We start from the raw sequence: 24,106 nt of genomic DNA, 5'->3' as shown, positions 1-24,106 counted from the left end.
TACAAAACACAGGGTGAGAACAATACACATCTTTATAAATAGTGGTTCCATGATCATAGATCATAGATATTATTATATTATATATGTTCTTTGCAATCAGCTGAGCAACTCCAGGTGCTGTCATCTTCTGACACTGCATGTAGGATTTGCAGGTTTGTTTATAAACCTGTAGTATCAGGTCTAATCCACAAATACAAATACATGAAAACTTCAAGAGTCTTGTTTACATTTATTAAGACTTTATTAATTAAAAAAAAAAAAAAAAAAAATAGAAAATTAGTTGGTCACCTGAAAGGGTGAAGTCAGATAATCTTCCTTTATAAGGCTGAAATGTCAAAAAAAAAAAAAAAAATCCAAGACATTTGTAGTATAGTGGCTTTGACATCTGTTCCTTTATCCTCTTTCCAACAGTACCTGTTGGAACACCCATGGAGACATGCCTTTAGGAGATGACCTCAATTACTGTGATGCTGTTGGGTTACATCTTTGTTTCCTGGGTGCAAGGTCCTACATTTTCCTTTTTTGTAGCAGCAGGTGTCCCAGGGGAGCTCTTAGTTTCCAGGTATTCCACCACTCCATACGTGACCATAGACAACACAAGCACAGCCAGTAAAATGTATAGCTTGATGTAGACTTGCAATGTGGTGCTGTAACCAAAGGCAATAACAAATCCACACGATTCCCACAGACGGTAATTTGCAAAGGCAGCCTCCTTGTGTTTCTCAAATAAAACACCATAGAGTCCTGAAATCAAGGAGATGAAGCTTGTGAAGGTTAAATTTGAAACAAATATTTTCTGCAACAGGGATATATAGGCCATGAGAGGGAAAATAAACAAATGACAGAAGAAGGAAAATTGAGGCTTTGTCTTAGACCATTTTTTTACTCATATGAAATGTAACAAGAAGTGAAAGAGCTAAAATGACAAAGTAGCAAAAATCAGAGAAAAGGGGGAAAGAAAATGAGAGGAAGGAAGAAAGGATGTGTGTTATTGAAGTGAGGTAGCAGGAAGTTTGTTTTTCAAATGATAGCCAGAAGAGTGACGGTTTGTAGACCAAGTCCTTAAATGCTTTCATATTCCCTGGAAAGCTCCCACTGAGCTTGGTCAGCTGCACACCCACAGCTGGGATTCAGGCAGGGATTTCTGCCTCCAGCTCTGACTGGTCAGGCACCCAGGGAAGAGGAGAGGACTTGATTTCCTCTGGGTGCTGAGCTAGCATCAGTGGTGATAAAGAAGCAAGCATTTCCATTGAGTCAGCTGTGGTGAGCAGGAAGGAATATGATGAACCTTGACTCTTCTCATCCACTTCTGTATCTAAGAACACATATGTTTGGAATATGCACATTCAGCCAAAAGACAAAGAGTACAAAGTTCTCTAGAATTCTGGATAGGCTCAACTAACCTTTCAGCTTTGTTACCCTGGGGGAGACATCATCTGCATGTAAAAAACTCACTGCTTCCTGATGGCTACAAGATGACATTAACTGATTGTTTCAATTTACATGTGATGGAAAAGTTGGATAAGTGCACTGTAAGAGGTACTTAGTTCATTAAACTGTCTGAATTATTTGATAATCCTTCATAGTTTTGCCTAATAAATGAGCAAGTACAAGTTGTTCATGTAACAGAGACTTTGCGAATATGTCCTGTGTTTTCTTCTGAAATGGGATTTATGTATACATGGCAAACAGCAGATATATATGGCATACAGCAAACAGCATGGCAAACAGCAGATTAGTGGGAAGGGTTTAATATAGGACAGTTTCTAGTGCCATGACATTTCTACGTGTAAAGATTCTGGGTTTCAGCTGGCACCTCTTTTCCCTTCTTATGAAGCCTTCATTTTGGATCAAAGCAATGGGAGAATTGAGTGGGAAGCTATAGTCTGAAGTTCAACTGTGGGAAGTGTCAACTTGTCAGGGAGGTTCTAGTTTCCTGGATGCATATAAGCTATCAGCTATCAGTTATCAAGGAGCACAAGTTTTTTCTTGAACCTAAACATTTATCTGTATGACAAACACTGCTGAGGGCAGCATGGCATGAGTTGCCTGGCTGAAGCTGGGCTGGCTGAGTGCAGAGGCCACTAGGTCTGAATTCTTGCTGGCAGCCACAAGCCCCCATTTTCATGGAAATATCCATTCTGCTTGCCACTGCCTGCTTTCCCACTCCTACAACATCTTCCCCTTTCTCTGGTACTGTTAGGCATGGATATGTAAGAGGACTGCTGGAAATCATTTGAATCCAGGTTTATAAACTTTCCAGACTGATTCACATCCTTTCTAAAGGCACACATCAGGCTGGAGCTTTATTTTTCTGTGGTCTACCTGATAGCTCTGTGCTGCACAGTTGTTTGTGCCCGCAGTGCAGTTATTGCCAGGAAGGTGATAACAGCAGCTGTGTTCAGTTTAGATAAGAGAGGGCACTACACTCTCTGAAACGAAGCAGCTTTCACTGCAAATAAATGAGTGCACACACGTACACAAACATATTAGGAAACCTTTACAAGATGAAGTGACTCATCTATTGTTTGCCTATATATCCTCTAGGGGGAACTCCAGCATTAACTATCCACAGCAGGCCAAAGTAAACCATCTCTCATTACCATAAAATGCCCGAGGTATGCAGCACAACGCCTTTGTATGTATTCAGTGGTTAATCTACTGAGACGGAAGGGGCATTCATAGGATCTTGCCTGAGGAAGCACCACAGATCTTAGTTCCTAATGCTATTTTAGAGGTCTTAGTCTCACCTCATAGCCTTTGGAGTCACAAATTTCTCATATGATGTTAATGCTGTTTGCCCTGTATAAAACTAATGAAGGGATGAAGAGATTTTGTCCTAAATGGGCATGTCAAACTGCAGATCCTGTTCCGGGTTGCAGCATAATGCAGTAATGTCACTGCACAGTCTGCTGTCATCACTGTGACAATGCAAACCTTGTGCACTTTTATTACTAGAAGCTGCCAATAAGCAAAAGAAACAGATACTGTACAAACATAAGAACATTTGTGTGTTATTATTTCCCAGTTAGCAACAAATGTGAAATTATTGTAAGTATCCAGCAGGAATCTGGGAATGTAGATGACCTATCACAGTGCTGTAATAGGGGTCAGACTTGTGTCAGCACTGCAGGGCTCACTAGCAATGAAGAGTCATCCACCATTTGTGCCTTGTCTGGGGGTTGGGAACTGCAGCCACCTCCCAGCCTTGGTCTCCGACACTGAGGTCCTCTGCACTATCCCTTTTCCTAGTGAGGGCACCAGGTCACCAGGTACCCCTTCCTCAGGCATAGAGACCTTACTGAGGTGTCCTCAAGGGAGTCAAATGTCTGAGGGCAAGGCTTACTGGGAAGGTCCCGTATCACAGTGGAAGATTTAAAATCCTGTTTCTCAAGAGTGTTGGGAAGGAGATAGATGAACAGCCAGGGAGACTGTGGGCAGAAGCAGCAGGAAATGAATGAACAGCTTTTCTTCAGAGAGGGTGTATTATCACTGATGCTCTCCTTTCGTGATCCTGAATAATGAGAGCACTGATTTAAAACTGTGCCAAAGTCAAAGGCACAAGGCTGTGGGTTGAGATGAGAGAAGCTGAGAGGGTGTCATTTGATTCATGTACCAGCTCTGCTCCATGCAATATGACCTGGAGCAACTGGAAGGACAAGGAAGAAGTCAGACTGGTCAGTTCTTTGTTTGCTACGCACACTGGGAAGGCGATTGCTGTAAGTGCCAGGCAAAGGGCTGTGGTGATTTCCTTCTGGATCTGTAGGAGGAACATACTGGTTTGTCCAGTGAGCAAAATCAAATCATCATCTACTGAAGCAACCAGAGGGAGGGAGGCCCAGACACACGTGCTGATGTGGGCCAAGCGAGCTAGTTCTGTCACCTGTATATTCCTACAGTATCTGCCAAGTATGAATCTGAGGAAAATAATATGAATAAAGAATCAAAATATGGGAGCAGGTGGGAGAGGATTTAACTGTATCTTGCGGACACAGGCTATGGCATTGGCTTAAAATGACTGCGACTGACAGACATTAGCAGGCTGTACTTCAAGGCATCAGAGACTATGGCTCTTTCTTGCCCCCTCCAGCATTTTGTAGTCTTTCTTCAGTCTCTAGAAGAGCACTTCCTCTAGTTTTGGTGAGGGATGAATTTCAAGGATCCTTATGGAAATCAGTTTGTATCAGTTCAGTATCTAAACTGTTGGTGTATAATAATTTCACTCAATTTATGTCAAGGACACAAAGCGGAAGAACACAAAGATTATAAGGACAACTGCTATGCATCAGACAGGAAGTCCAACCATAGCCTTCCAGTAACAGACTCCTAGGGTAAGAATTTAGGAAAGTACAGAGTGATCTTTCCCCTCTGATGGTCTCCTGACTCTGGCAATCAAAGGCAAAGGGACTTTCTTTGTTGGAGGTTTCCTCTGGATCACCAGGCTTAGTAACCCCCAAGAGCATTTTCCCTTGAAATGATGTAATTCCAGCCTAAAACCGTTTACATTTTGGGACTTTTGTAAATCCTTTGTCAATGAATACCACAGTTCAAGTATGTGATGTGTGAATAAAAGCGTTTCCTTAATTTTTTATGAGGGCTGCTATGGGATAACTTTATTTGTTAACACTTACTCTTATTGAGTGAAATACTGAATAAACCATTTTTCTAACCACCTTTTTGATACTATTCATAATCTCACCAGCTGTTTTCCATACTTATCACTTGTCTGGGATGAAGCATTCTAGTTTGTTAGTCTTCCTTCACATGGAAGTGTCTCAAGGCTCTGCTCCTTTTTGTTGCCTTCTCGTACCTTATCACATTTGATTATGATTTTTAAATGGAACAAATCAGAACTGCATGAATGATGAGTTTACATGGTTGCATAATATTTCTTTCTGTGGTTTTCTCCATTGGTTTTTGCCTAATAACTCCTAACAGCCAATTTGCTGCTTCTTTTGTTGCTGATCTTTGAGTTGATCCTTTTTTTTCAGTGCTCTCCTTTATTACAACAGACAAAATATATCATTTTTCCGAATTTTCTAATTTTCTGTGAAATACTTGCACAAATATTCCTCCAGAATATTTATTCTAAATATCTGCTATTATCTTCTGCAATGTTCTGCTCTCTTCATTTTGGAAAAAAAAAAAAAAAAAGTTTATTGAGTATTCTACTTTCTTATTCCTAACTTGTTCTTATTTCTTCAGGTCTCCAAAGAGCTAACATATTTCTTTCAGATGCTGTCTTAAACTCATCATAGTTATTATGCACGTTCTAAACCAGATTGTTTATAAATACAAATGTGAATTTTTATATCTCAGGAGAATTCATTTCATTGTCACCAGGACTTACCATTAGTTTGTGTCTGCCAAATGGCATCAGATAAGCCCCAAAGAGCAGGGAATATGAAGAATACAGCAAGCTGGTTAGGATGAGGTTTCCACAGCAGTAGTGCTATTATGCAGGCAGTGTTTGCAACTGTGGCTGTCAATTTAGAAAGAAAGAAGAGAAATAAAAATGTTAGTATAAACAGGACATATAGTGGTAGATGCGCTTTAAAATTCTTCCCCAAACTAAAGCACAAAGTAATCTTAAAATCTTTCTGGTTCATTGAGATTTGCGCTGACTGGCTTGATATCACATGAAATACAAGACAATGCAATCCCTTTGCAGTCTTCAGTTAATAATTCTGAGCAGTGTCCTAAACTGAGAGATTCTGGAAGCTGGTGTGGCTTATATCCCAGAGGAGGAGAACTGCCACTCGGCAGCAGAAGGGGCTGCTGAAAGCCCTGAAATCCGAATGCGAGGCATGTGGCAAGGGAGAGGCAGCACTGGTCACCTCTCCTTAGGTAGCCCTTAAACACAGATTTTGTTTCAGGGCTAAAGGAGGCAATTAAGGATGTCTAGAGTGACTGCTGTCTTTCTGTCTTTCTGTTTAAAAGCAGCACGTAAATGAGTAACTGACTCTTCTCTGTCACGGGCACACCTTTAGAGTCTGAGTACAAAGACTATTAAACAGAACTGAGAGGTTAGAGGTCTTGCATTACTAATGCTATTTTTTTTTATTATTATTTTAATTTGCTGGCTTTTTTTACATCTAAAATTAGTTTTACAGAATGCAATGCATGTAGAACAATCACTGAATAGCGACAGTAATATAAAGGACACTAAATATCTTCTTCCTTGCCCAGGTTTAAAAATTCCGCTGGAGGTCTCTAATAATAGAGGTCTGTGTAATGGAAGTATCACTACACCTCAGCATAGATACTTCAGTGGATACTAGGAGAGAAATTAAACATTTCCTGGTGTTCTTCTGCCTCCATTACTTCCTGTAAGAGCATTCTCTGGAGAGGGAGAGGTTATTAAATATACAAATCTCTTCCCATGGCAATCTGAACATTGCTGTTCCATATACAGGCGGTCAAGTTATTTTAGCCTGAAACATTAGCATATGACCCTTTACTTTATTTTTCACCCTTTAGAACAAGCAGTGAAAAGGACACTAGGCCAACCTTTTAAATTTTTCCTAAAATTCCTAGATTGGTTATTGACACTTCTTGGCTCACCACCCCCTGAGACTCAAACCAGCAGTGTATCCTACTAGATTCTCACTGCCTTTCACTCCGTAAGGGTGAGGAAGTTTCACCCCAATGGAGAAGTCCTTCTCAGGTACAGTGTAGACCTCAGTATCTGCATTGTAAGATTATTTATCACTGTTTGCATTAGAGCTATAAAGCATCAAAGCTGTAGGATGCTTTCTGAGTAGACAAAAGCAGGGTTAACTACACCAGCAAAGTGGTGTAAGGCAGTGACTTGTACACAGTGGTTGGCTGTGCTGCCTCTCTTCTCATGAGTTAAGTTTGCCCCCCAATTGACTTTGGTTTTAATTGAGAGCTGACAGGGAGCTCTCCTTTTGTAGTGCACACAAAAGGGGGAGCACTGGATTTGATATATTACATGAGGTGATCAGTCCTTCAAGTGACCTTTACATACCTAATGCAAAAAGGAGTTTTCTACCCGTGAACTGAGAGATCTTTCCAAAGAGCAGAGAGCAGAGGGAATTCACAGCTGAAAAGCAGATCATCACGTAACCAACATAGTGTATCCCCAGGGCACAGGTCACATATGTCTGCAAGAGAAGAGATGGTGGTGACACATTGGCTTCAGGGAAAATACGCAGCTAAGGTTCAAGGGTCTTAGCCTGTGTATTTAGTAAATAGCCAGCACAGACAAGGTCAAAGGAGCACAGCTACGGAGTTTGCTGACAGGTCTCTGGAGTACTGACATAGCTGGCCTTCAGCAGTGATATTCCTAACCCCGTTCCCAGTCAGACCTATGCTATGCAAACAGAGCAGTAACAAGCTGGGGCACTGCTAACTGTGCAAATAAAACTCCTGGCCGTGGCACTAGTTTTCTGCCCTTCCCTTTGTAGCTCAAGATCTGAAGATCAACAATTGGTACTATGGTTATCGCTGAGCACCTCCCAGGAAATGAAGAGGACCTCACCTGCAAGAGCATGCAGCCACTGGACGTGGTCATGGAGTGCCCCTCTCAATTCTTTCAAACACAGCAGCAGGTGCACTCTTCCATCTACTTATATGCAAGGTTTGAAAGCTTAGATTTCAAATAAGCAGCTCAAGAAGTTTGCCCCCTTTCTTTGGAGGCTTTCTCAACAAATATGTGGAGAGCACACCTGCTACATGTCCAGGTTTGGAGAGGAATTGGAGGAGCAGAGGAGGTTTTGATCACTTCGATGTCAGGGTTTGGACCTGCTGCGCTAGCGACTGGTGAGGGCTTTCAGCCAGCAATGTCGAGGGCTTGCCCTCTTACTGTAAAGGTTCTTAAAATAAAATATGTGGTATGTGTGCTGACTTGCATTTACAGAAACTCTACGGAAACCAGAAGGAAGGAAGATACAAAAGCTTTGTAGACTTCTGGCTTTTCTCCCAGTTTGTTATTTACAACAAGCTGAAGAGTTTGAACCTGTAGCTCTCTGCTGTGTCCTCCGCTGATGAGTTAAGCTCTCCCCTGTGCTCTTTTTAAGGCTGTTCCAAGGGACATGCTTACCGCTGGCCTATTGTGTTTGAAGATGTCATTCAGAGTTCATTCAAGTAGAAGTAAGCAGTAATTTAGCTAGCCACAAATCACCATTGAGAACATCTTCATTTAACAAGTAAATATAGATCAGATGTAACAGTAAGTCACAAAGGCACAAAAAAAACAATCAGACAGAAATAGATTTGTATTGTCATCCACACCTTTGTGTAGTCACCAGCAAGAAATCCCTGTTCAAACCCACTGTACATTGTCAGAGGGATTAGAAGGCATTGTCTTTTATCTTTAAGGTGCTGGAAAGTTGCTAGGAACGTAGACCAAAAGGATGGTGTCTTTTGTATTTCTTTCTCAGTCTCTGCTTGGTCAGATTTGATCTGGTCCAGAAATATAACAATCAGCAACACAGCTAGCACACCACTAGCTGCAAAAACAAAACAAAAAGTTCATGAAAAAAATGAGGAACGCTGGAAGGATGGGAAATCGCTTGTTGCTGTTATTGTTCTGACTTAGTGCTTAGCTCTCTATGGGATGTTTTGGCAGATTAATCTGATTCCGCTTCAGTGTAAAGGCCATTTCTGTGTAAACAAGGAGGCCTGATCTACATTTGCATCTTCAGCATACAGCTGTGCACTTCGCAAATCCCCTCTGCTTAGCTGTGACTCGCCTGTTGTGACAGCCGCCAGGCCAGCTGCACGGCCACCGAGGGTGATGGCTCACCCTTCCAGGGCAGGCCAGGGGTCACGGCGCTGGGGAGCTGGCCAGAAAGAGCTCCCTTTGGATCTATCAAAAAGCTTTAAATCAACACAAGTGAGGAATATTCACTTTCAGTGCCAAGGAACTCATGGTTGGGGGCAGATCTTCCTTCAACTACATGGAAAGAAAAATAAAGCACTAGGAGCAGAACCGCTGCTTTGGATCCCAGTACATGTAGCCCTTTTATTTGGTCAGCTATTTGGTCAGCGCTGAGCAGGGCTTTGAGTAGGGAATATGTGCTGTTTTAAAGTTGACAGTGAACAACTGTGGGTGACTTGAAAAAGACACAAGTTACAGCTTTGAACCTATCATTTCCTAGCAGAAGCAGCATATAAAAGAATTCATAGCATAGTTAATTAAAAAAATGATTGTGTGTGTATCAGTCTACATTTGTTGATTGTGGAGTGAATCAATATGATTTTGTTCATGTTATCAGGAAGATAATTGTAGCTAATAATATACACGAAGCCACAGACTGACAACTGATTGCTTTATGACAGATACAAGGCATGACTGTGTTTCCTCTCTTACTGATGTAGCCTAGAAATCCATCCATGCAAACAAGTGGAGTTAGAGAATAAGAGGAGAACCAAGCCCCTCTTCTCATCCATGTGGCTTGTTTAATGTCCTCCTATATTACTATATTTGTGCTACTTTCTGACGACTTTTACTGTCCAAATACATTAGCAGATTTATTTTAAATTGCCTCAATTTCTAATTGTTTATTATTTCTCACTAATGTCTTCTAGAATGAAAATATATTCTCCAGCGTAGTGTTTCTTCACTGTGGCTGGACTGCAAACCATTAAGAGGTGTATATTCTGCCAGGGTGTTCATTAGTGTCTATAGGCTGATTGCAAGACTTAAATGGATGAGAGCAGGATGTGCACATTTACAGAACAAATATTCTAACAAATATGTCAAATGAACCAAGAGTGACTACAGGAGATAAGTAACTGCATGGCTTAATAGTGATTGGTATGAACATAAATAGAAACATGCACAAAATAAACAACAGGAGACTTATCCATTATTAGCTCCACCTAACCTGGCAAAACATGTATTCAGCAACCAAATAGGGGAGATGTTTTAAAAATGTCTGTAAATGAAATATCTAGCTATATGGCTTCCCCTGAGGTAGGAAAAGACATATCTTTTATTAAAAGCTTAAAAGAAAAATGAAACCCCACTGACGCAGGGTCAGTAGACAGCAGGGTTGCATTCATTTTGCATGAGCAAAGCCTAAGGGAGTGCTGTATATGTTAGTCGTCAAATTTAAATTTGAACTTGCAAGCCAAACCTGCCTTTAACAGAAAGGCATCAGCTCCAGCACACTCTGTAAGGGAAATCAGGGAATATTCTTTGCATTTTCTCACCGATAAGGAATGGAGGTTTGGGAAGAGAGAGGGCTTGCTGTGATGGACTCGTCTGGTGAGTGCTGGCTCTGGGTTGCATACGCTCTGTATGAGCATATGACAAATTCTATCCATCTGTCCCAGAATAGTGAGCATATATGTGTGCAGAGACTGCGAAGATATTTTAACAGAGGTACGCTGACATATTGCCTTGCTAGATAATTCCCCGTTATCTAGAGATGAACCTGTACTGAGCCAGATGCATTTTGAACTTTCTTCATTGCTACAAGATGTCACTGAATGAATCCTTATATATCTATTTTTGTCATTCCAGTTTTTGATGGCATCAACCTTCCCCGTCTTTGATTTCTTTCTAGCCTTATGCAAGGAAGGTCTATTGGAGCTGTCATTACTAAACGAGAGACATGCCAATTCGCCTAGCGCTGCTTTTTATCTTCGCCTTTCGCACAAATGTATTATAAATTCAAGCATCACAGCTGAGAATTGACTGAAGCTGTAAAATCTCAGCAGGGATCCAAAAACCTCCCCTCTAAATGACTGCATGTTCTGGGAGCCGTGGTACAGATCCACCTCTAATTACAGTACAGTCCTGTGGGGGACAGCGTACTGGGCTTCAGCTTTACTCCAGGTGAAAAGTGCCTTGCTCCTTTAGGCAAAAATGATGTGGCACTGGCACACAGCATGTGAAACTCTTCAGGAAGGAGTTGTTTACAGCTCTAACATATCGTACTTCTTTTTAGCAAATTGGATTGAAGGAAGAATTTGGAAACTTAATCTGCAAAATGATGCTTGGATTCACAAATAGTGGGTTCCTCATCAGTGATACTCATTAAAGATTGTGCAGATTACTTACCAGTGTAGATCCCTAGCAGGGTGTATTTTAAGGACTCAGAGGGTCCTGCTGATGCAGTGGTGTTAGTAGCCTCGCTCATGCAATCATATGCTCCGCAGCACGCTAGGCTTTCTTCTGAGATTTCCACTATTTCAGTAAGAACCAAAAGAAAGGCAGGACAGAGAAGACATGAGATGAGTGCACACTGGATATAAGGACATAATGAGAAGGGAATCCAGCACTCGGTGATTAGTCATGGTTTCAAATCCTTCCCAATTAGAGGTGTTTAACTTCAGAACCCAAGCTTAACACACAAAAATTTGGTTTAACGGAAACAGTTGCTCAAGACAGAGCATTGAATTGGCAGTTACATGGAGATGTGGACTAAAGCCACATCTCAGTGTGGGATCTGAATCCCATCTCAGATTGCAGCATTTAAAGTTCCAGTATGTATCAGTACCTCTTAATCATAATGCACCACCGGAAAGGTCCCTCAGTTCACAATAGCATCGAACAGCTGGACCTCAGCTCTTACAGCCAGAACACACTGTCCCTCTCCAGGTAATTTCTGCATACATTATAGCAATGGAAACCACCTTGAGACTTCTTTCTACTTTATTAATTCAAATTATGATCACCCGTTCATGCAATCTTCCAAGAATGCGGATTTTCCTGGCTTTGTTACAGGCTTTATTACTATTTGAGAACATACTTGAAACCAGACCAGCTTGGCAGAGTTTGGAGTAAGACCTTTGCTTTGTTTAATCACTTCAGCCTTGTGCTGGGCACGTGCCAAAGTGGCACACGTGTGCATACTCACACACCCTGTGTGTCCCTGTCACACTGTGCCCACTTCCTCCAGGACCCTGTCTGTAAAGGCAAAATACTGACACCAAGCATCGTCCCAAATAAGCTGTGCAGTGGGAATTGATGATCAAAACCCCATAATTTCAGTACTTTTGTTGCAGAATTTGTCACTGGCCCAAGCATAATAAAGGGCAATATGGTGTACCTTGGCTGGTTCCTTAAACAGGGCCTGATCTGTAATTTTTCAGTTGAGTTACTGAGTAACTACCTTTAGTGTGCTTTTCCCCATTGCTTCCAATCAGTGCTGCTGCAATGTGAAGCAGCTGTTCACCAGTTTCATAAACAGCTTTAGATTCAATACCAGATTAAGCTTAATAACATAAAGAAAATAATTACTTTATTATTGCCAATGGCTACTTCTGCGTGGTTTTGGACAAACAGATCCTCAGACAAGTTATGATATGGAAAAAGTGACTCGCAGTAGTAAATCATAGGAGAGCATAAACCAAGTTTTTTATCTGTTCATCTATCATCTGAAAATGCACATGTAATTAGGGGTATAGAAGGTGCCAGGCAGGGTATGCTCTGTTCTTTTGGAAATAAGGCTACAATATCGATGAATGAGAGACAATGACTCTTGCAACTTACATTGATGTAGCATTGCATCACAAAGCAGCTTGCCTTGCTGAGTCTAGATGCAGTGATGCAGGCGATATGTCAATGCATTCTGATTCTGCAGGTGCCTACTGTATCTTTCTTACCGCTCCATGAAATTTTAAGCACATGTGAAGTGGGCAGTATAGGTATGTGCCTTTGCTACAGTGTTAGAGGAGAGGCAAAGAACTGAGTGCCTGGAGACCCTTACCCCAGCCAGCAGTTCCCTCTAGGTTAAAGCCTAGTCCTGTTGACAAGGCATGGTTGGGAAGTATAACTTGTAGCATGGCTGCTTGTCACTGAGATGTGCTGGTCATTGCACACCTCTCAGGAGCACAGCCTTCCCTGAAATCCCATGTAGCTGACAAAAAGTAAGTAAAAGTTAAGAGTTCCTTTGGACTTTAAGGAACATCCCCGCATGTAAAACTAGGAGGGGATTTACAAGACAGACAGCGTTTTAATCCTCTTATTAACATCATTTAACGTGACGTGTACTGTGAGGCAACAAAGAGTAAAATGTTTTGCAGACCCCACAGCTGCACCAAATCCTCTGGCCTGCAAATGAAATCAGAGCATATGGTCCCTCCTGAGATATCGTGTGGCTCAGTAATCAGGTCAGCAAGGCTCTGTTCAAAGTGATAAAGTCCTTCAGCATTCTGCTTTGATGGTGTTTGGGTTTAAAGGAAGCCTGATTCTCCACAAGTGTCACAACTACCTTGCCATATAGCCAAGGATTCAAAGATTAAATCCTGATGCCAACTCCCTGACATTTAGGTTTAACCTAATCCCTATGTGAATACCCCCCAGAGGACGTACAGTTTAACTGAGCCAGGGAAGAGAGGTAACTTCTTGCTTTTCGTAGTAGCAGTGGATATGGAAAGCTTCTTCCATGTCCATCCTGTTCTGACTTTGACAGAATAGGGAAAGCCTGGGAGACTGCAATAATTATAATACACCATAGCACTTTGAATCTCTAAGGTGGTGTCCAAGTATTAATTTATCTTCACAACTGCCCATTTAAAGCTTATACCAATTACAAGCTTGGGAAATGAGGGCAGCGCTGTTGAGTGATTTCTTCAAGCTACATGAACATCTGCTGCCTGAACCTGAAACATGCTGGAGGAGCCCTGGCATGCAAACTCCTGCCAATAGCTACTTCTGTTTCTTCTTGACATTTCTGAAAAGCACTAATTTTCAGTAAGCACCAACATCAGCTTGACTAACCGTGAATGTTTAGCAGCAAATTAATTCAATACTACAAGCTTTGCGAAAAGGCAGCTCCAGTGCCTTTTGTTTTAATCCACTTTAAATAGAAGTTAGATCCGAAAGACTGTCACTGCCAGCAGCCGATCTGTGCCTTACAAGACAGGGGTGGAATTCAAAAGGAACTCAGTAGACATCTATTTTTGATCTAGTTGTCTGAACTCTGTTTATAGCTGATGAAGAGCTGATAGAAAATAGGCGATTTCAGAGAGCAATTTAGCCAATCTACTTCAGACATCTGCCTTCAGATGAGATAATTCGTATCTGAAGTGTTTGTTTTCACTGCCTAGGATGAGAATTGAGGGTCAGTAGCTCAACTACAGAACTCTACCTTTTAGCTATCTAAAAGTGGCTGATGGATATAGTAGAAAGAAGTGCCAACATTTTAAATTATTTTACCTTTGTTGGAAGCCTGGCTAAGTATCAGGGATGAGATAAGATTTCCCCAGATTCCAGAAGACTGAAATATCAGAAAGAAGACCCCAAAGTATTGGTTGATAATGTCTTTCCCATTTTTTCCTGCTTTCTCAGCGTATGAATTGCCAGCAATGGTGAGGTAAGTGCATTTGGCAGACCAGAGTGGTGCTCCTCCTAAGCCCAGGATCACAGAGGTAGGGATTAGTGTGTACCTGCCAAAGAACACTTTATTTAGCGTGGTTATCATCCATTAGCGTAATAATCATTTGCACAAAGTTCCAGAGGCAAAAATAGACACCAAAGAAATAGATTTATCCTGTGTGTGATTCAACAAATCAATGATGTGAAACCAAGAAAGGGTCAGCTTTCTGAATCTTAGGATCTGGACACTCCCAGCTGTGTCCAGGGGCTAGGTCTAGGCTAGGCTGGATAGGTATGTGTGTGCCCTATCCCGTTTTGGGAATTATATTGCACTTGCCCCTCGGAGGATGGATCGCAACACCTTTTCTTTGCAGATTTCTATCCCCTGTCACCAGAAAGCAGAAACAAATTGCTCATCCACCTCTGAGAGGGTGAGGCAGGAACGTGCCTCCTCATGTGGTCCTCTGCTCACAGAGACACTGACTAGAAAACAGCTTTCCCTTCGATACTTCCAAAAATAGTTCAAACAGTCATTTGGATTTTCAATTAACTTTTTTTTTTTTTTTTCCTTTGGAAGGGAAATCTCTGCTACATATATGAGCTAGAGAAGCAGCATCAGGTGGATACATGGATGCATTCATTCTGGCTTTTTGCAGCTTTTCACTTCTGCTCCAGCTGCTACTGGATTTATTTATCCCTACTCCTTGCAGACAGTACCTTTGGCATTTAACTTTTAAATCCACAACTTGGAGCTAGGGTAGGGGTTGAGAAGAAAGAGAGTTTTGCCCTAATTTTTATCTAGTCTAGAGACAATAGAGAGGGTTCAAGTACTTAAATTAAGCACTCATACCAGCTAGCATAGAAGTTCCCCAAGGAGAAGGCAATGTAGCAGCACATAGAGCCTGCGATGGTCCACTTGCAGCCCAGTTTCTTGATGAGGATTGGAGGCAGAAACATGGACGAGATGATAAGAGCAGCATAGAGAACACTTAGGGAAGCAACGCCCAGGCCTTCCTCTGAGTTGAGACTGCTCTGTGAGGACAAAAACAGCGGGTATGACAGATTTTACAGCAGGTGTATGCTGCTATGGTGTACAGAGGGTGGCTTCAGGCAGAAATAGTAATATCCAGCCCTAGCTTCCCCAGTCTCCAACTCCTTTCTCCAGAGCATTTTGCTTGTGCATTGATGCTTATTTTCTCACAGTGATGGCCCTTTTATGAATATACAGTACTATATTATATACACGTGAGGATTGCTCAGATTCAAAGCGTTGGTCAGTACAATCTTGGGTTATTTAATGCAAATTGTTTGAGTTTCTTGTTGAAAGCAAGCTAAATGAAGGATAATCTCTTTTTGTTTTCGTCCTCTCTTTGCCCCAAGCAAGAATATCCTTAGCTCTGTATTGCAAAGGCTGACTTGGCAACAGTGAAAGATTCTTTACTTCAAACAGCAGGTCTGATACTGTCTAAATTCTTCAGCCATCAGGACAGGGAGGTGAGGAGGGGATTTCCTCTGTTGAGCAGTGTTAGTGTGTTTGGGGACTGGAATAGTTGCTTTGTCAACAGGCAAAGTGACTCCCTGATCACAGAGGTTTCATTTTGAACACATCAAGTATCTGCTTTTGTCAGCTACGACTTCCCAAAATTAGGAGCCAGTCTTTCAAAACCATATGGTTAGCTTAGTTGTTAAGAGGGTTTGTTTTTCTTTTGGGGAGGGAGAAATATTGAAATAAATGGTGCTTGATTTCAGTACCTCTCCCACAGGCTACAATAAAATAGTAACCTTCTTTTGATTGTGTCTCAACAAGTTGTCTTTAACTTCCAAGATAAAAAGTAGGGGGAAGAGAGCTACTTTGTAAGTCAGCACCACTCCGTGCTGCAGGAGAGGGAACATCCATGTTGCAGCACTTCACCTGAACACGCATGGCTTCAGATGGTGGGGCTGACTTGTGATGTCTTGGGTTTATCATTGCCCCTCTCATTAGTCTGCCTGGTAACATCTCCATCCATTTTGGGACTGTTTTTGCAGATCTTCCCTGAGCTCGGAATTTGAGTCTTAGCAAATATAAACTGATCTCGGAGAGAAGAGGCAGGTGTGCAGAGCTAGGGGGGACCTCCCCTGAAATGAGCTGTGCTCCTTGTTACTGAAAACTGTATTATATTACACAAAAAAGAAGCCTGAATAAACATATCAAACTCCACCTTTAAAGCATAGAGATTCATACACTGGTTGGAAAATCCTTCAAGAACCCAATTGCTCAGGGATATCTTTTAATATCCTGCCTAACCTTGGTCATGGATGGCTTATATATGTTTGTTTATCATTAGACCAGCAGTCTGGAAAACTTCTTGCATTTATCTAACCTGAAGTATTCATAGAAAGCAACGGTATCCCCTCCACCTTTTTATTTTTCTTTACTATGCTAAACAATCCAGCTCTGAGGTATGCTATGCTGAGTGTTCAAGACATTTACAAACCCCTGTACTATGTTTTAGGATGTTAATGTCAGTACAAGCTGTGGCTGCCTTTGATATAATTTTTTTTTATTACAGTGTTACATCATGAAACTATATTATTTTATGTTCACATTATTTAATAAGGTGGGCATATATTTTTATTATTAACATTGCTGTATTATAATAATATTGAAATTATAGCAATTTAGAAGTATTCAGAAGAAACCCTTTCCAGAAAAGGAATTTGTTTTCAATTTTTCAATATCTTCTGTGAAATATCTCAGAGAAATTTAGTTTTCATTCAAACAACTTATATGGATCAAACAAAGTACTCTGCTGCAACTATTCAATCTATTTGAGAAGTATTAAAATAATCTATTTAGTAGATGTTATGGAACTGGGTGAGGGATACTAACCTGTGCCAAGCTGATGTCCTACCTTATATAATGTAGGAAAAAAAATAAGTGCATACCTTCCTTGTAGAAGCCATGGAAGCCATGGACTGAGGGATTTCACACCACCAGCTGAGCTGATGCACTTCCAGGCCAGCTGTCCTGCCAGCTCATGGGAGATGCTCCACTTACCTGCAGACTCTGGAGCCCTCCATAAGCAGTGAAAAGAAGTAAAAATCCAAAAGAAATGACCAAAACGTTCTTAAGATTCCTTTCCATGTTGATTCAAACAAGACAAGGGTCTCCCAGATCACAGAATTGATCCAATTATTCCAGGGGATGCTTTGAGATGGAAGAAAACAGATTATGTTTTGTTGGAAAAGATCACTTCTTACTGCATTTGTGAAGGAAAGAGTTGTTAATTATTTGAGGATCGGCCAATGAACTTTACTTTTTCCGATACTGAAAACTCTTCATGGAGCTGTTACTCATTCACCTGTTGTGCTTGTGAGGCAATAAGGAGTGTTCCCAAGGGACATCTATCAGGTTTTATTAGATTCCTGTTTGATACTCAGGTATATAAGTCATTTGTAATACTCAGACTGATTTTAATATTGCAGCCATACATGATATATATATCTCTCCCTTATCACTAGCATGGGAGAAAAAAATTGCAAGCAGTTAAATGCCTGTCTGGCATAATGATACACCAATCCATAAAGGGCAAAGATTAAAAGATCATACAGAAATCTATATTAGGCCTATTGCTTATCTAAGGTTACAAAAGAGTACTAGGAAATGAGATTGTTTGTGTTAAAGTCTCATCTGCATACAGCAGCTCCATAGCTGTGCAGTGTATCAAAACACTGTGCTAGCTGCCTGGCAAATGGCAGCTCCTTCATCTACAGGGGAACCACATCAAATGGCTTTGACGTTTTAAGTTTACCAAGTTGTAGTAATGAAAATCGTTTTTTTTTTTTCTCATCTTTCCCATCAATAAGAAGAAACATGGACCTAGCAAATAAATTAAAAAGCCATTTACTTTGCCCATCTCTGGCACCTGGAAAAAGTATCAGTTTGGAAACGCATTTTACCTTCCCAGTGCTGCCTGGCTCAAGGGGCGAGAAGTCCCCCCATCCTCTGCTGTGTCCTGCTGTGTTTGCCCCTGTTTTTCCCTATTCTCCCTATTTTCTGTTTGTTAGTGACACACTGGATATTCTGGCCATTTTTTGGATACTCCCTTTCTGAACACAACAGGTTCCCCTGCCCCTAAGCCAGGCAGGGTGAGCAGACCCCCTCCAAATGCTTCCTGCAGCCTTAGCAGGGGAGGGATTTGAACCAAGAAGCAAAATGGTATCCAAGACCCATGCCATACCATGAACATGTTAAGTGGAGGTTGTAGGACCTGGGTCCACAGTGTCTAGTGAGAATACACAGTTTAACTGGCTTGGTCTAAATCCCACTAGATGGCACAATTTTGCTTCCGAGAGGGACACTCGAGGGTGAGGGGAGGAAGTTGTAATGCATTAATTCATTTAATACATTAAAGAGGTCACAGCTAGTTTCTCCTTTGGAGAAAATTCCAGTATTTGCCTTTTCATTTTCTTCTTTTGTCTTATAATCTTCTGGAATGAAATAATGCAGAAAACATAATCTTTTAATTCCCTTTTGTTAATGGTACTTCTACATTGCAAGTCTAGAAAGTGAAATACTGGCTTTTTATTTTACAGACGGCCATGCTCAGCATGCAAACAGTTTCAATTAGATCACAATGTGAGTCCAATGTGAGTTTTGCAGTGGTTTTAATCCTCTATAAAGCTTATAAACCAAACCGGTGCTACTTTGGCCTCCTGGTTTCCATCCTTTTAGTTTTATGGACCCTAGCTATCTCCCAGTCCAGATCCCTGTATAATAAATTTACACCCGATGATAACATGTTTTTTTTGTTTCTTTTTTGGATACCTTAGAAATACTCTGCAAAATTCTAGGGAGCTGAGGTCACATTCCCTGAAAAAGTGAATGAGCAAATGCACAAACAACAGTTGTCCTAAGCTAAAGCATAGTTATCACCTGCTCCTGCAGATACAAGAACCAAGGATAGTGCAAAGTACACTCAGTTCTAAAAACCTTTATTTTCACTGCTCTTTCTTGGCACTAGCAATAATAGCTTTAAAAAAAAAATAAAATAATAACTTGACACTATTTTTAAAATGCATTGTGGATAGATTATTCGATCAGCTCTTCTGTTCTGGAGGAATTCTGAACTCCTGAGCTTATGGGGGATGGTGGGTATGGGTTTTCTTTTTTCCCCTTTCAACTGATCAAAGATGTTTATTCCTGTTCCATCTCCCTTGCCCAGAGCTTTGGGTTAGCCAGCTGCCTGCTCCTCAGCCTCTCCCTAGGAATGCACAGTCTCTACCACAGAAATCTGATAAGGCTGAGGAGCTCTTCTTAGGTACCAGGCAGCAGTGTCTCCAGCAGGCCTGCTGTGCATCACCCTTGACACCTCTTTCATTCTTTCTGTCAGTCTAACCAAGATTAAGTGAGCCTCGGGAGCTGTGTGCTGCACTTTGGGCTTAGCTTTCACATGGCAGACTGCAGTCACCAAACTGAAACGTCCCACAGAGCACGATCACAAACACAGAGATAGAAGAGGCTAGTTAAATTCATGGCTCTGTCCCACAGCCCATAGTGTTTATTTTCCTGTGTTTATTTTCTCAGTGTAAATGAGGGCAGGCTTTGCTTAAAAGATCATATCAGCAGAAGGTAATCTTTATGTTGGTTTTGTCTTTTTTGTAATTTATAAATATTTTCAATTTTACCTTCATAATTATTTTTTCATTTCCCTATTTCATCTTTCCTGGTTAGATATATCGTTGAAGCAATTAATTTAATGACAACAACAACCCCAAACCCAGAATACTCACCGTAGGAATCTCTGTCTTGGGAGGCTGTTAATTGATTAGCTCCTAGTCCCTTGAGTCTACCTGCGGAAAGGATGAATATTTTTTTATGCTGCCTGGACAATGGTTTGGCCACCCCTGTAATTGGGCAAATGTTGCAAGAGCTGCTCTCAGCTGGCCGTAATTGGCACTGGTCTCCAAGGAGCTGGTGCCGAGGACAAGTACTTGCCCGTGGCTGTCTCCAAACACAAGGGTGGGGAGAGGGGTGAGGGGAGACAGCCTGCATATTCCCTCCTGGAGAAAGGAAGCTGATTCCTGCCCTTTTTCCATGGTGAAGGCATTGCAGATGTGCTGGAGGGGAACACTAGGACAGAGCCTGTTGTCCCGAGCTGTAGCATTACTGCAAAGCCCTTAGTATATTGGCTTGTGCTGGGTGGCGCAGCCAGCAGAATGCATGGTCTTACTTGGCAGGTTGCAGAGAGCTACCTGGATAACATTCCCAGCAGGCTGAACCCATGCTTCAGCTGTTTAATACAGTCTGGTAGACACAAGAGCTTCTCTACCTAGAAACTTCTGTGGGGCAGTCAGGTCCTTCCTTTGACTAAGCTACTGCCATCCCAAACACTCACCTGAGGCTGTCAGGCAGAGGACAGTCTTCGTGGACTGTAGCAGTGTGAGTGTCTTGATGAAAGAAATTACTCCTCCAGAGAGTGGGGTACCTGTGAATCATAAGGTCGACGCATGGGGCAACATAAAGTGATCCAGGTAGGAGAAATCTTTCACAGTTTGCAGATGGTGTAGGAGAACATTGCTGATTCCTAGGAGATGCCCATGCAAGTCTAATTGCAGCAACCAGTCCTTTTTTCCAAAACCCTGCTCTCCCAGGAAATGAGCCTGTCCTGAAATGCCTGCGGTCTTCCCACCCACCAGACCAATGTCCCAAGTTCTCCATTCAGATGAAAAGGGGCTGATTAAAATTCAGGGCTGCTTGGCCCAGGCTGCCTGCACAGTGTTTCCTTTCTTGCTGTGAAAGGCTAGCCATGTTGCTCTGTTCTCCCCTCCTCCTTCACCTCCTTTGGTGTCCTGCTGATTTTGGAGCTGAGACAGGACCAGCCATTTCTGGCCCGGGGGTCTTGGTTTTAGGTGTTTACGTCCCCGAGGGTTAAGCTCACTCTCTATGTTTGTGTGGCTCTACCATGAGGGTGAGCGCTGGCTGGGAGCTAGAAGGGCTGAGGTGGTTGGAGGCCTTTGAAAACACAGGCTGTTAAATGCTGGGAGAGACTCACAGCTCAGACGTGAGATTCGTAATACTGAGCTGAGCAAATCAAGGCATAAAAGCTGTTTTCTCCCAGAGGTAGGACTGAAGGGGGCTGCCAGTCAGTGAACTCATTTTGCCCACCATGTCAGAGGAATATGATTTTTGTTGCACAAGTGCCAGCAGTATGAGTTGCTCCTGTGCTCCCCCAAAGGCCCAAACATCCCCCCCTCCTCCTCCACGATTTCAGCTCTCATGTCCAAATTTCCTGCATTTTCCTTCTTTCCCTTCAGATCCTTTTCCTCCATACAATGTATCCACAGATAGTGTCCTTTTACCTGTTCTCCCAAGCCCCTGCTGTGTGCATGGCTGCATAGGCATCAGCGTACCTGTTCTGTCTGAATCCTACCTGGTGATGTCCTCTGTCTTTCTCTGGAGACAGCAAACTGTCTGTCTCAGTCTTCCCTTCTGTCCTTGATGTATCCTGTCCTCCTTTAGTGCTTTGGTGTTCCCTGGCCATCTCCCCACCTTAATGTCCCTGCTTTTCCCTCCTTACCTCACCTCCTGAGTGCCATCAGACTTTCTGCTTCTTAAGGGAGTCACCTGAAAATTACTGGTTGTTACACTCATTTTAGACTTTAAGGTCACTCTCCCTCCTCCCTCAAAACTGTTCTCAATAACTCACTAGGACCCTTTGCAATTTGAATATCGCTTCATCAAGGAAGAGGAGGAGATAAGTCTTGTCTTCAGCACTGGGAGCTAACTCATGATAAAATAGGGAGGAGAAACAGAAAAAGAGCAGAGAGGGTGCAGGCCATAGGCTTCAATGCTGTTAAACATTTCTGTCAGTAGGACTCTGCAGGAGCCCTTCCTCATGGGACACTTGTCTGCACTGTTGAATCCAGCTGCCAAAATCACCAGTATTGTCTCTGTAGTATAGGCAGGAGTCAGTTTGGGATAGGATGATGTGATGACAGCCCAGGCTCACCGATCCATTTTTATAAGCTGGAGAAACAGTTTCTTTAAGTTTTCAAACTTACAGATGTTACCAGCCTCCTGAGATTTTCATCCCCCTTGGCTGGAGCTTTGACTGCATGAACAAGTCTATGAGGGTGTTCACAAACACCAGTCCTAGCCCAGGGAGAGATTCAAGCATTCTGAAGTTGAGCTCCTTCCCTGTGCAGCAGCCAATATCTCTGCAGAGGACAGCCAGGGAGGGAAATCAGCCTCTCCAGGCTAGCATTTGCCAGTGTTTCTCCACTGCAGCCATTTAGTGCTCATTCTCATATATATAAAGGTGCTCTCATCTGATTCAGACTGCCACATTTTACCTTCTTAGAAGTGTTGCCCGAGCACTGACTACATATGTGTGCCTTGTCCTGCATTTTGAATGTTTTAGAATAGCCAGGGTAAACCTGTTCCTAATCCTAAACCAGTGGCCGTGACTCAGTTGGTAGGACTTAACACCCTGCTAAGATAAACATGCCACTGTTGTGATCTGTGCTTTTATAATGAAAGGGTAGGGAGGCAGATCCCACATATGAACAATAGACTTTTGTATGGCAGCGGCTCTAAAGTCTTAAGAGCCATTTACCGGAAAGTGTTTGACTGCACATTAGCTGTTCATAGGAACATGCATCAGAAATTCCCTGCACACACCCATGGAGCAGGCTGGGAGGACAGGACACTGTCAGCAGCCCAGACCATTTGCCAAGCATGTTCTTTTGGCTTTCCTTTTGGTTCACGTGGCCGCTCATGCTGTTAATGTTACTAACTACCATGTTATTAAAAGTCCATTAATGGCTGGCAAAAATAAAAATAATAATAATAATAAAGTACCACCTATTTACAACCCACTTGCCATCAATGTAAATACTTTTGTCACATAAAAGCATAAGTAGCATGGGTCTCTTCCTCTAGCAGTTTGGCTGCCACTCACCTGTGCTTTCTGTAACTGGATGTAGTATGACCACACACAAGAGCAGGAGCTACCAAGCTGCAGAAGTGCAGGCAGGGGCACCTGAGAGTGAAACATTAAAAAAAAAAAAAAAAAAAAAAAAAAAAAAAAAAAGGCTGTTCTGTACAGTCTGATGTAGAGTTAGGCATTAGAGAAAGGGATTGTTATAGGCAAATAATCACATCTGATAGAATTAATCAGAATCAGAAGGTGATTTCTTTTTTTCCTGCAGTAAATTTTGATGATACAACTTCTTCCCTTTCCCAGTAGATATTGCCATAGGGTGTACCTGTCCTTTTCTGTGACACAAAACACGGAGAAGGTCCATAACCTTCCCCTGGGGTGACAGAGTCTCTCCCAGCCCTCAGCAGCAGGGTCCTTCCCTTGCACCATTATACCATTATTAGCAAATTATGCAGCCATCCAGCACGGCTTGTTCTCTACCAGCCATCCCTGACCCTTTTCTTCCCCTCTGCAGTCTTGCTTTCTCCCACACATGTTCCTCTAACCACAGGCTTATTAGTCGGCAGCTCCTTGTGTTCAATCAAATCAAATTACCTTTTCAAACAGCTTCCTGTGTACATTCAAATTATGAAGCTATGATAGACTTCTCAGACTTCTCTGGAAACAGGTACTGGAGTCCAGCTGGGAATATCTTGATGGTTGATCCTCTGAACAAGCTCCACATCTCCTGTGTCTTTTATGGAGATCAGGAAGCCTTCTGTGTCTCTCTAACCTTCTATAGACCTTCCCAGAAACAGTCCCATAAGGGTTACAAAACTCCTATCCCATGCTTTCCTGGAAATTTCTCTTCATTTTGTCAGCTACTGATGTGAGACTTCAACTA

General features: G+C 42.1%; 1 protein-coding gene across 5 annotated transcripts; it reads right to left on the bottom strand.

The window, feature by feature from the left end:
* Nucleotides 1-266: 266 nt before the first annotated feature.
* UNC93A (unc-93 homolog A) lies at nucleotides 267-24,084 on the bottom strand. 5 transcript variants are annotated; one of them, XM_027454244.3, is made up of 12 exons: nucleotides 23,818-24,084; nucleotides 23,242-23,322; nucleotides 20,677-20,766; nucleotides 20,072-20,131; nucleotides 17,337-17,486; nucleotides 15,147-15,328; nucleotides 14,138-14,367; nucleotides 11,036-11,161; nucleotides 8,257-8,474; nucleotides 6,992-7,127; nucleotides 5,351-5,482; nucleotides 267-744 (listed from the first exon to the last, which is right to left on the bottom strand). In XM_027454244.3, exons 5-12 carry the CDS (start codon nucleotides 17,421-17,423, stop codon nucleotides 479-481), a joined length of 1,377 nt encoding a protein of 458 aa, XP_027310045.1. In that variant the 5' UTR covers nucleotides 17,424-17,486; nucleotides 20,072-20,131; nucleotides 20,677-20,766; nucleotides 23,242-23,322; nucleotides 23,818-24,084; the 3' UTR covers nucleotides 267-478. The 5 variants fall into 5 exon arrangements, with proteins under 5 accessions (XP_027310045.1, XP_027310049.1, XP_071891928.1 ...); XM_027454248.3 differs by lacking the exon at nucleotides 23,242-23,322; XM_072035827.1 differs by lacking the exons at nucleotides 23,242-23,322; nucleotides 23,818-24,084 and adding an exon at nucleotides 21,712-21,818.
* Between the last annotated feature and the right edge of the window lie 22 nt (nucleotides 24,085-24,106).

Source organism: Anas platyrhynchos, chromosome 3 (genome assembly GCF_047663525.1).
Source record: "Anas platyrhynchos isolate ZD024472 breed Pekin duck chromosome 3, IASCAAS_PekinDuck_T2T, whole genome shotgun sequence".
Lineage (NCBI taxonomy): Eukaryota > Metazoa > Chordata > Aves > Anseriformes > Anatidae > Anas > Anas platyrhynchos.
The sequence above is the reverse complement of the archived record's forward strand: the minus strand, read 5'-3'. Positions and strand labels throughout refer to the sequence as shown.